Source organism: Perna viridis, chromosome 13, assembly GCF_037379345.1.
Source record: "Perna viridis isolate PV_CMFRI_1.1 ecotype Kerala chromosome 13, ASM3737934v1, whole genome shotgun sequence".
Lineage (NCBI taxonomy): Eukaryota > Metazoa > Mollusca > Bivalvia > Mytilida > Mytilidae > Perna > Perna viridis.
In genome coordinates, this window is record NC_142457.1 from 5426186 (window position 1) to 5440246 (window position 14061).

Consider the following 14061-nt stretch of genomic DNA (forward strand, 5'->3'; position numbering starts at 1 on the left):
AAAAATATTATTCTTATAAAACACTGAGCCAAGTTATGATTAAAGAATGTACAAGTCAAATTTGTTTTTAATTTAATGACTGTCATCTGATTGTCAATATAACAATGAGAGATGTGTATTCTAAACCGAAGTGTACAGCAACAGTAAAAGTAAGTTATTAAAGAGTATACGATATATGCAAGAAACACAAAACATTGAACGCCGAATGAAATATAGTACTACAATAACAAAATGGCAATCAAATAAAAAATATATATACGAAGACTACACCTGTAAATACGTAACACAGATATAAATACATGTACAAAATTAAAAACTGACGTATAGACAGACACAAAGGATGAGCAAACCTTAGGATGGATACAAAAAACAAACTGAGAATATTTCGATCAGACGGACAGATCAAAGTACGGATGATATTAACTGCTATAAATTGAAAGGCAGACAGTCCAATGGACGTTTATACGCCGCTCTAACAGACACATAGACAGGTAAGGGTGAAGAAGAGTTTGATTACCGATTTGTTATAATCCTTTTGTGCTGTGCACACAAAATCAAAAATGGCATCTTTCAACAACTCCGAATTATTTACTTGCTGCTTAATTAAGTACTGTTTTTACTTATATGAAAGTGATGTATCTAACAATATTCAGCTAATTTCATCACCAGATGGGATATTTTTCCTGGTATCAATAATAATCAACTACACATTTAGTAGAAGGGAATGTGTAGAACGATTCTTTATATCGTGCTACGTTGGCACAAAAGTATTTAAAGATTCCTATATTATCACGTGTCCTACTGAAGACGGTAAGTCCGATTTTTTGATGCATTAAAAATGGTTAAAGGCAAAGTTTAAAGAAATTGTTTTCGACATTTGGTAGGTAGTAAGGGTAAGGACAAAATGAGTAGTCGTACATATTACCAGAAAGGTTTGATGCCAAAAGTTTCTGTGGGAAGAATATTATTGTCACAATTCTTTTCAAACTAATTAACACAGAAATTCAGGACATTTGGTAGGTTTTAAGGACACAGTATCTATTTTGGCATATTACCAGTTACGTTCTATCTCTCATTTTTTTCGTTTTCGATCAACATACAATACTTGATATCTGTCATCGATCTGTTAATGATCATTTCTCCATCTTGACATTGTGACTCTGCTTTTCTAGAAACACCCGCCGAGTTGCTCATAAAAAGTCAATTCCGGGGTAGACAAACGAGGAAAGGAAACAATGACCCGTTGAATAAATCAGTTTTCATGGTGCAGATGGATACACCATAACGATCAACGAGTTCATGATGACGACCATAAAACTTCTGTAGTGATGACTTCAATCTTGTAGCAAAATAACTCTGTTCCAGAAGCCTATTTGTTAGAGTACTAGTGCGATACAAAATATATTCGTAGTTTCGGCAAGCTCTGGCATAACGTATGAGTTGTGATATGAATAGTCCATACGCAGGTGCTGAAGGGATGAAAGGAAAGTTGACAATTTTGAATGAAAAGTCATCACGTTTTCGTAACGTTTGGTCAATAGGTTTTCAACAAACTTACATGTATAGTAGACAATGTTTTTGCTACATCAGGGTCTTCAAAAACTGAAAGCCTTGACATTCATTGACCTACTTAAAACTTTGTTTTAAAATTAAATACCTCACGGCCTTTAAACACTGTCTACCACCACGTCTAGGCCATTCATAGTATTTTAGACAATTTTTATGAAAATACCAATCCTACAGCGTCGGTATTCATTAGCTACATCTATTTTTTTTTTTAGTAGTAGAATTGCCAATATAGATTGGTGTTAAGAAAATATTTTAAAATGTATCGGTAGTTTTTGAAATAGTGTGTGATTGAAGCGTACATTTATTTATAACAAAGAAATCCCTGTTATCTTACAGAAAATAGAAGTTGTTCCTGTAATAACAGATCCTGTCACCAACCAAAGCAGTCCAACGAAATTGCGATCTCTGAACCTCACGTTTGTGAATGAAAGTTTTTTTTTGTTTTGTTTTGTTTTTTTTTTTTGTTTTTTTTTGGGGGGGGTCCTCTTCTTAGGACATGTATTCAAGAAAACATTTTCATTCGTGCATTTTGATTATAATAAATAAACAATGTATATTTTAGTTTTTTATATGCCTTATCGATACAAATTTTCATCGATTTTTTTATATGACCGCATTTTTTTCGTCATCGTCGTTTTCATCGTCGCCGGCGTTGTATTTTTCTCTCTATGCGATAAATTTAGAAGTAGTCCACCAACTGTCATGCAATGTTGATGTATTGTTAAATGCGGCTCGAGTAAGCTAGCTATTTAAAATGGGGTCACTGGCCCCTACCGATACGCATAAAAGTTTCTTAAGGCGTATAATAAGTCTTTAAAACTTATGTTGAAAGTTTATTTCTCATTCATTTCTAAATTTCTTTCTTATTTAGTAATAATTAACAAATGTTAAAAAGAATCCAGCATTGTCAGTCAGTGAGGCCAAATATGGGGCCATATCGTAGACTTTTTTTATGTCTGGTTTTGAAGTTATTAGATCCCTATTGAAAATCACTGCTTTCATTTTGCAATCAGATTTAGAATATTTTTTATGTTTTTCGTTTTATAAAGAGCCCAAATGGGACACGCCCAAAAAGCTGACTTTTTCATTTTTTTTTCATGGAAATATGTGCCTGCATTGTCAATCACATTTAAGATAGGATAGCTATTAAGGAGTATAAAGGGGTCAAAGGGGATATCCCCCAAAACATCGACTTTATTTTTGGTGTGATTTTCAAGAAAAGAAATCTTGAATTCCTTATGAAAAGCTCTGCCTAAATACAAGAGATTTTTGAAGAAAGCGTTCTTAGAAAATTCCCATCCTGTATACAATTTATTTTGAAATCTTGAACTTTTCTTAATATTGGATTTTAATGCTGCTGATGAGAGGTTACTCCTTGAAATAGGTGTACAGCATACCGATGTGGTTGATAATTTTGTAAACAAATTTGATCTCGTTTGTCAATTCTATTCCTTGAAACCGGCTTAATATTCTTCAAAAATCTTTGGCGTCCGATCGAAGAGTTGCTTCTTATATCGAAGCTCCTTGTAAAGTTTACTTAATATATATTGCTTAATCGGTTAGTTATTTCTTATCAAATGCGATGTGCGACTATATGTTAGTTTTGAAAATCACATCGTAAAATCTTTTTTCGTTCTTTCATTGTTGTTTTTGTGATCAATCTACTTGCATAATTTAAAAAGAAGATAATAACATCAAGACCCATGAATTGTCAACTCTTTATTATACTACATTTTGTATTCCAAATATTCAGATAAACTTTAATATACCCGAGAAGATGTCAAAATGCAGAAATGTTTCTATCAACAGCATATTTACCCAGTGTTGTGAGTATGAACAGGATTTTATACATTGCATCTACCTCATAAAACTTACGATAAGAGACGCCACAGATACTTTAAAGTCAGTCGTATATATGCACATTATTTAAGAGATCGATTGAAATGAAACTTAATGAACAAATATACTACAAACGCAACGACTTCTCATTTCGTTTCGTCAACTTTCCTTCATCAATTGCAAGATAACTTAAACACCCACCTACGTCTGGAGTTTTCATTTTTTTATTCTAGAGCTTGCCATAACTACACGGATGTTTTGAACAGTGCTAGACTACTGACAATTTAGCATCGTCATCATGAACACATGGATCGCTATGGTGTATTCATGGGAACCAATTTGTTCACACTGTCTTAGTTTTCTTCCTCTTCTGTCTACACAGGTCGTCACATTTTATGGTAAACTCGGCGGGTATTTCTAGCAAAACACAGACCACGCTGACTCTATCGATGCATATTGTCCATCTTCCCGGTTTTCAGTTGATCAATTGTAAACTCCTAAATATATCGTGAACCATGTTCCATGGAATTAAATTGGAATTGTCATTTTTAAATGTTAGGGATGATGTGGAGAAATATGCAAGAATGAATCAATTAGTGGGAGTTATAAGACTAATACTACTATTGCACTATTTACACGAGGAAGAGTTGACAACTGAAATGTTAATTCATGTTATTCTCTTTTTCGTTCTTTTTTTCAAAAGGCAATAATTGGGATAACTATGATTTTCTAAACCCAACAATTATCATAAGTAGATCTGCAAAATTCACTACCAAATAATTTTCGAAATTATCATATAATTATATGTATTGTATCTTTAATATTAGACACAATGATGCAGCCTAATATTTGGACCTGCATGAGATCGATGTCAATGGAACATGCATGAAAAAACCGTACGAGAACGCAAGACATTCTTGTTTCGTCTTGTGAACTTTTCATCCATTTGTAGCAACATTTCATTATCACCTATCTATGGAGTTTACATATGTTAGAACGTGCCCTGAGTTCTGGTTGTTCGGGTATTTATTGGTGCTTTGTGTATGTTTAATTGCTTTCGTTTTCGTTTTAAAACAACAGTTTAAATCTTCAGCTTTTCTATATTGATGCTGAAACAAATTGATATCTAATGAGCAGTATTTTTTTACTATTCAGAAAAAAAAACAAAAGTACATCTTCTTTCAAAATATACATACATTTCAACACAACAAAATAGGATTGGTATAATACATAAACATCTCTTATACTGTGGCATTTATATATCCCCTCCTTATCTATTGTGAAATTGGAAACAATTAGATCATAGTTGATGTTTCCCAGTTGTCCTTTTACAATCTTCAGACTTATTGAACTTGGTAGATTTGGATACTCTATCAATCCGTCATAGTACGGTGTACCAGAAGTACAGTTCCTTAATTTAGGACATGGCCCTTCCCATGCGGCAAGGGTGGTGTCGCTAACAGTGCAAGGTAGAGATATATTACCCCCATACTCTAAAATCTACGGCAGTAGGACTTGTTGAATCGGTCACTGAAAAAAAAAACCTAATATAATTGTTTTTCTCAATCATTTCATGGGTTTATTAAATCAATTTATAGTGAGACGGGATCGACATGATTTAGGTGTCTCGTATGCAATTGCGATTGAGTGTTTTAATAAATGTTTATCTATGTTCCATATTCCATTGGTTGATTTGTTCATATGTTAACCAACACAATACCTTAGAATGTAATACATAAGCTTTTATGACGAACCACATTCTACCATATCAAAATGTGGTATAAAAAAATGCAAAACATGCATCATTCTTATTACCGACTCTTACTTGTCCAGTTCCCTTACAAACAAAACCTTCTATACAAGAAGTCACGATGACTTAAGTTGCAAATCAACAAACTTAATATATGAATGCAACTTATGTTGTTTAATATATGTCGGAGAAACTCAAGAAAGATTAAATAAAATAATGTACGGTCATCGTTCGGGACGCCACGACATTTCCGATAGTTTATCAACACTTTAATCAACAAGATCATTAAATCCTCTCTATGAAAGTAAGATATTTTAGAAACAAAATTAGGGAAAGAGAGGAGTACTGGATACGCAGACCAGATACTACAATGCCTTACGGATGCAATGACAACATCAAAAGCAGAGGAAATCTTTTCAAGCCAATATAACAATAGCATAAATGTGATGAATTTATTTGACAAAAATCCAGTACCGGTAAGGAGTCATGGCCATCGCCACTATACGTCACCTAAGTTACATGATGTCTCCATAGATGGTTTCCTTCCTTTCATACAAACACCTCTAGGACTTCATCACATCAGAACCGAACTTTATTCTATACCTCTCACTCTACTACACTCCCTTTACAAAATAAGTCTTGACATTCCTGTTTCTGACCCCACCTCATCATTATACAGACTTGTTGCCATCATTTTGGATATTGGTTTCCAAAGGCTCTTTAAACCAGTTTATGTGAAAAGTCAAGATGAAGATAAACGATCATTTCTTCCACTACAGTTTGTCAACACAAGTATAGATGCAATTGATTTGACTAACATTCTCCATCACAAAAACGTTACCAAAAAAATCCCCCATATTTAAAAGACAATCCATACCAATTATTTCATATTCCTTTTCGTCACCCATGGCATCCAAAATTTTCAATTATGAAAGGCTATTGCAGAACCTCGAGATTGAAGACTTCAAGACTAAACCACCTGACAGTTGTTGCAAAAACTCTCCATTCAAATATGGTCCTTCTGGTCACGCCGTTACAGGAGATTTAACCATCAGAGAAAACGAATCTCTGCGTAATATCCTTGCTGAAGGTCCCAAGTACCGTGAACCACACTCCATAAATTGGGATTATAACTTTAAAGTTCTTATAGATGCCGTCGATGACTATGCAAGAAAATGGATAAAACGAGACATTGATTCTCCGTCTGAGTGTAAAAAGGCCGCGATGTCTTTAATTTTAAAACGAATGAAAGTTTTAAGTAGGTCAATGAGTGTCAAGGCTACATCGGTTTTCCAAGACCCCGATGTAGCAAAAACGTTGTCTACTATACATGACAAATATGTTGTCGTACCAGCAGACAAATCACAAAACAACATTGTTTTTGCTTGAAACACGTTTTACATCCAATGTTTATTTTCAGAGGTAGACGTAGAATATAGTAGCAGTGATAAGACCTATACTGCTACCACACTCTCCAAAGAAGAGATTGTGGAAAACCATAAATCTGTGCTATCCTCTGTTGGTCTCTCTACCAAGGACGATGATTGTGATTTACCGTCGATGTACTGGATTCCAACCTTTACGGTCTTTTTTAAAGTGTATGTATGATGCAGGTGGGTTACCGTCTGCAAAACACCATATGACGTGAGCGTTGCCTTCGTTTAATGTGATGTCTGTTTCAACAAAGCTGACAACAGGACGGTCTAAAACAAAATATGGTAGGTATATATGCGGTATTTAAACACTTTCAGTTTACAGATATAATTAATTACAATGCAATTTTATTTTAGCAGTTGACATAATTTTCTGTCGTGACCTTAAGCATATTTGTTCCAAAGTGTTATGAAGATAGAACCCGAAATTGGCAATCTCAAATGAATGAAACTTGACTTCACTTAAATATGACATTTAGAATTTTAACTGTTAACGCTGTATAGATTATTTATATATAGCGGATGGTCGAGTTGCGAATGTTAAATTTATCTCAACCAACTACATCTACCACAGACATATTAACGTCACATAGAATATATAATGTGTGGATAAGTCAAAACATATGATCAACAACAATGAAATATGTTATTGTCAAACAAGTCGCTTGCTTATTAGTTAATATTACATTTTACATTAAGAGTGACAGCTTTCCTCAAAGGTATGTCAAGACTTTTCACCGAAATCGCACAGGTAAATATCTTTGTATGATCTTCTCGCCTTGGTTTGAATTTGTAACGTTATGTTCCAGTAATTCCATATTTGACATTTAATCCGTTCCTATACCAAGACATGTTCTGAACAAATATATTGTTTGAAACGTTACAAACAAGTCCTATTTCCTTATTTTCAGTTCCATATAGTTTGCCATTAGTTGTGTTACCAATATTTATGATGTTTAGATTTGCTAAAATTAAAACAATATATATTTAAAGTATCAGTTCCAAAAAAAGTATGTACATCACGACTATAGTACAAACAGTTTTGTTCACGTGGTTTCTAAAACAAATTTCGTACCAATAATCCCATTTTTACCAACTAAATTCAACATTTTCAACCACAAAAGCGTATAACAAGACCTCATGGCTTACCCTGACCTTTCCCGTAACCATTCTATGTTCATATATTGTCCTTATGATCATGTCATCGCAGCTGTATGTGCTGTAGAAAACGAATCTTCGTAAACTCCTAAATATATCGTGAACCATGTTCCATGTAGTTAAAATGGAATTATCATTTTGTAACTGTATGGATGATGTGGCGAAATATGCCAGAATGAATCAATTAGTGGGGTTTATAAGATTTATACTGCTATTGCAATACCTAAACGAGAAAAAATTAAGCATGTACTTTCGTTTTCTCCTCTTTCGTTCTCTTTTTCAAAGGGGGATAAACGTGATAAATTTGATTTCTTAACCAAACAATTATCATAAGTACATCTGCAAAATACACTACCGAATATTACCCGAAATTAACATATAATTATATGTATCGCATCTTTGATATCTTACATGATAATGCAGTCTAAAATCTTGATCTATATGAAATCAATGTGAATAGAACATGCATGACCAAACTACACAAGAACGTGATAAATTTACGTTTCGTCTTGTGAATTTTTCATCCATATGTATAACATCCCTCCAGCACCTATGTATGAAAATTTATCATATGTTATGCCAGAACGTGTCGATCGACATGTAATTTTTGTTCTAAACTTCCTTTAGTTATGCTTGTCTTTAGAAACAGAGTAATACTAATATACGATTAAAGTCATTACTACAAATATTTTATGAAAATCATCATGGATCTGATTGGTGTATCAATCTGCTTAATGGGGTACGATTTTTTTCCATCTCACTTTCCCTTTGTATAAAAGCAAACGATAAAATTGTTTACGATGCACTTGGCTTATTCACCTGGTTTTCACTGGTGTTCGTGTTGTTGGTGTATTTATTGTTGCTGTGTGTATGTTTGATAGCCGTCTGTTTGTGTTTACAAAAACAGCAGTTAGAATTATCAGCATTTCTATATTGACGCTGAAACGAACTGATATCTGGTAAACAGTAGCCAAATATTTTAAATATGCTTCAGTTTTTTAGATTTTTGCGACAACGTGATTCGAAAATGGAAGGTATAAGGATAGTCGAAAAATGGTTGATTAGTGGGAAGTGCATGGAGGTTATATCAGCCCACGTACTATCTTGAAATATCAAATCCAAAAAATACAACTAATACATCTTAAAAAAATATCCGATTTGTTATGTACAACATTGACATTATTACTGCTTTGTTTTTGTTGTTGTTGTTGTTGTTGTTGAAAACCACCAGTTGCAGACAGTTGTTTTTTATTCATTCACTCTTATTAGACTGACTTTGTAACTGATCTGATCAAAAAGAAGATCCGTTAATCTCAGTTTCTTCTATATTGATGATGTATTATAGTTAAACTATCCTAGATTCGAGGATTCGGTACATCGCATCTACCCGCAAAGAAATTGAGATAAAAGATGCTAAAGACACTGTGAAGTAAGCATCATAAAACGTATAACAACAAATAGTCAAAATAACACATACTAAGAAACAAATGTAACAAAGACTCCACTTCAAACAGAATGAACCGGTAGGGTAAGCATTCTCTGTATATCAAAATTAGTAACGACAGCTTTTTAGTATTTTTTTTTCATCACAAACGATCTTTTGTCCAGCATTGCCGATATACTCTCTATTTATTGATCCATATTTACGCTTTCAGACAGAGATTTGTTACCGCCGAATACATACGACATTTCGTAAGCATTCGTGCTTGTCAGGGCAATTGCCGTAAACAACACATTTCCATATTTTTTTTTATTACTTTTGTTTTAGTTCCAATTTACAAACAATCATTTATCTATATATTTTTCGCCTTCATTGGATCAGTAAATCTGTTTGGATTTTCTTGTATAACGTTTTTGCCACACTGAGCCTCAGTATTATTATTCCTACATTGAAGTATTTCATGATTATTTTTTTTTCTGAATGGCTCTATTACAAAGATATATATTAGTTGTACATAGGCTTCTTAGAAAGCTTAACAGTACGCAAATCGAGTCTTAAAGTATTGACAAGAACACTATTCAGTCGGTGTCTCAGGGAAAGTCGATGTCATTTACGTGAAAACTGAACAAGGGATAATTTATTTAACATATATCTGTAATAAATCGGTTCTCTATAATTATAGTTTGAGTTAAACTGCATTGATTAAAAGTTTATACAACAACATCGATACATTACTAAATATACCACAATTAAAATGTGGGGAATTGTTATTTTAAATGCAGCATATCGGAGGATTGGGAACAAAACGTATAGAATAAAGAAGAAAACCAAGAAACATAGGAAACTAATATAAATGTACAAAAAGACCAATGCAGCGGTTACTGTAAAATAATAAGCACTTATTATAACTAACACATACTATTTAGCATCACAATGTAACTCCTGTCAATTTCATAGCAATCTCTTATCCTTTGGCATGTATGAATACCAGCCGTCCAATTCTTTAACACAATTGAAATCACTAAATCATAGTGACTTTTTCTTTGTTATTTATATCTTCCCGTCTGAATTCTAACAGAGTTTGGAAGATTTAGATACTCCATCAGTCCGTCAGAGTAAATAATGAACACAATTAACTTCATGACTGAAACAGCGCAATGCCAATCGTCTAAAAGTTGAAAACTTGGCAATTTCACACCGTACCCTCAAGAAATAGAAATAAACAAGTATATTTGTATCGTGTGCGTGTCTTTGTTTATGTCTATAATTTCCGTTTTCTGTATCGGCATAATACAAGTATTCAGGTTTCTTGTACATATTGAGTGATACAAATAATGTTTATAAATCATGCAGTGACAAACAAAACAGAGAGCAACAAAATTTAACCAAACAAAAAGCATGCTAACACGAAATATATTCGTCTTAAAAGGTTTAAAAAAAACTGGGCTAAGGCAATATATATGTTCGAATAAACACAAATATGTGATGCACAATAGAGAATGATTTCCGTCGTTTACAGATATCCGTTTCATCAAGACTTAAACCCTGTTTTTGTGGAGTTCGTGTAGTTCAATCCAATGTATGTGTGTATTTTGTTTTGGATTCTACGATTTATTGCTCGGGCTTTCTTTAATGTTCCAGGAATTGTATATGAATAATTCCCCCTCATTCATACTTTCCAAATGTCGCTTCTTGGTTTGCTTGTATAAGGCTTGTGGGAGGGTTATTAAGAATATATTAAACACAAACGATTTTTTGGCCTATATTTTCTCTAGTCTAATTACTGATTCATATTTAGGTTTTTTATATAGAAATTCGTTTTAACCGAATACCTTATTCACATCTCATAATCTATTTAGTTGATAAGTTGTTATGTTCAGGTTATTGATTTTTATAAATTTATTATTTCGAAACGTGTTCATGAGCGGAATTACCACTTATTGCATTTAGTTTATTACAAAAAATCAATCGGAACAGGATGTTAACATTTTCTATATATCTGGCATTCCCGCGATAAATATTTAAACAAATTATTCCGGGTTACACATATATTTTAATTGGTTTATTCCATAGTTTACATTGTGATACGTGACTTGATGACATACTTCCTCAAAATCTGATATGATTTTCATTTCTTATAATTCCTTAAAAAAGTAATAAATTCTTCACCAAAAAAAATATAAAGCTGTTTAGGCTGAATTCTATAATATTTGTTTTCGATTCATAGAATTTCATTTGAGTCTAAATGGTATAAATAAAGTTAAATCTTTATTTCCGAGGTTTTCTAGGGGGGTAATTTGTTTCGTTTTGTTGTTTTGTTTTACTGTGTTTGTTTTGTTTTTGCTTTTGTTATTTTATCATTATCATTACTATTTATTAATATATTCCTTTTGTTCATTCCAAACTGATTTTCCATACCCCTCGAAAATTCCTATAAATAAGTATTTCCAGTGTTTAGATCCCATGTATATGTGTTCTTCGAAAAAAATGACTGAATTGGTATGGATATATATGATTTGTTGCAATGTTTTCCTAACCATATCAAATTCAAAATCAGGCATAATCAGAAGTACAAAATTAATATAACAAAGAACAGATTTCATCATTATTACATGCTAAGAAAAAAAGGGAGGTTTAAAAAACCAGACTTATGTGGGTAAGCAATCTTTCAAGCAACAAGCAAAAAATAAATAAGACTTGTTGATGTTTTTGAATATTTTTTTGCGAATGATGCTAATAATGCACGTGATAACAAAACTTATTATAGAACAATAGATTGCTCTAAAATTTATCAGCGTTGCTGGAAACACCAAAGTATTAATGAATGGCGACATAAATAAATTTAAACCCCTAAATTAGGTTTGAATGTTGACTGCAGTAACGTGGTAAACAGTTATTCACTGCATATTTGCTTTCCTGTATTTTTTTAGATTTTTAAATTTTGGTAGTGAGTACCAGGGTTGCCTTTTTTTTAAGTTCATCATATGTGTAGGTTCCATTTTCTTCTGAACTTCGAACCACCAAAGACTGATAGAAATGATACTCCTTTGATATATTCACATACGAATTTCTTTGTGCTAAGACTAAGTCTTCACTGTTTGAGCTTGAGTCGTCATATATAGCAGGAGTGTCCTCATCATCGTTGTTGTCAGAATTTCTGTTGTCGAAAATGTTTTCTCTGTCATCGCCCTCCTCATCGAATATTTCATTGCGATCTTTTGGTTCTGATTGATCAACAATGACTTCTATTGATTGGGTAATAGGGCAGTCATGTTCATGTCTCCCTTGGCAAATGTTTTGAGGTCGGTTAATCCTCGTTGATACTGAGTTACTAGCATTCATGACTCCATACTCTGATATTGCATCTCTGATTGCGGTTTCCGTTTCAACTTGTTGATTTCTGTATGACAGTCTATCTAATTCAGTTTCATTTATTTCATCATAGTGAGTTTCATTATCATTGTGTTCATTTTGAGGAACTACGAGGACATTCGACCTCGTCTTTCTTAATCTATATAAGCAAAACACAAGGGTGGTAAAAATGACTCCGAGAAAAGCTGTCCCGACAGACCATGCGACAAGATGTAGTGGTTGAAAAGTAATGTAGTTATTGTAGCTTACTTCGTAAATTTCTACAATAAAGAATTGAATAACATATCCATAATCATCATGTAATGCCTTTTTCTTTGAAAATGCATAATATTTAAATCGAAGATAAGTTTATGCTTAAAAAGATTAGGGGTAATTCATTTACAGTTAAACAATGTTCATTTCTCTTAACATAACTGCACTCAAGCGTCCATTCATTTGCATCCTTTTTTTTTGTATTTTATTACAAAAGTCTGTGGTAAGCCACCCGGAAAACTATGTTTAATACTCAAAACAATATCGGTGTCCTCCAAATAAGAACTTTGAATTGTTCGAACTTGAGGAACATCTGTAAAGGAAACATGAAATGGAAAAATGTGTTTTTCAATCAATTTAGAATATGGAATTGTATTTTATGTATTTCTCTGAACTTTGTCGGCATTTGTTGTCTATTTCTTTTGATCCGTGTTATTCGTCTGTGACAAAAGCAATTGTGTATTCAGTCTCTCTCTCTCGCTTTGTCTCTCTCATAAGTGAAATTTAAAATTATGAATGCGAGTTATCATCAGTATGTACACATTTAACACCGAAGTTTATGTGGAAAGTTTTGAAGACAAAAATTCAAAAGATATAACCAGAAAAAATGAGGGCAAAAAATATAAGTTACCGGTGTATATATCGATGAAGATGATGTAAAAATACCTCAGCTCATGAATGAAACCCACCTGTTGGAATTTCATCAGTTTGGTCATTCCTATATTAGTATGCTATGATATTTGGAAATGAGATAAAATATCTTTCAATGGGCTTGATCAAGAATTTTAAGACAATTAAATTTCATTTGGTCGTATACACACATTCGTGTATCTCATGTATGTAAATATTTAGCTAAGGATTAAAGAATAAACTTACCTTTTGCAGTTACTCTCACCGTGTAGCGCTTTGACCCATTACTATTTACCAACAGGAATGTATAATTTGTGAAATCAGTCTTCTCCAGTTGTATAATTTGTAGACTTACTACATATCCTTTTAGGAAGACAGTTCTTTCGTATATGCTTTCTTCAATAAGATTCTTGGTAAGATTTGTTTTCTGAATTTCTGTTCCATTCTGTAATTTACATGTCCAAGTAAGGGTAGGTACGCTGTATACAAATATTGTCACATCTATAGACGCTTGGTATTTACCATACTGTGTCAGTTGGGTTCTAGGTAGAATTTCAGGAACACCTATAATTATGTTTGAAATGAGTACACACTTTACGAGATGATTTGTCGACAAA

General features: G+C 32.9%; 1 protein-coding gene across 3 annotated transcripts in view; it reads right to left on the reverse strand.

The window, feature by feature from the left end:
• Positions 1-11539: 11539 nt before the first annotated feature.
• The window catches only part of LOC148599355 (synaptogenesis protein syg-2-like), a 35002-nt gene continuing 32480 nt past the window's right edge, over positions 11540-14061 (reverse strand). The window contains exons 6-7 of one of the 3 annotated variants that reach the window (XM_088557043.1): positions 13691-14008; positions 11546-12822 (exon numbers count right to left, since the gene is read on the reverse strand). In XM_088557043.1, the coding sequence (XP_088413169.1) occupies positions 12125-12822; positions 13691-14008 (1016 nt within the window). In that variant the 3' untranslated portion in view covers positions 11546-12124. Of the gene's footprint in view, positions 12823-13690; positions 14009-14061 lie in introns of all 3 variants that reach the window. The other 2 variants (XM_088557045.1, XM_088557044.1) reach the window with 2 other exon arrangements.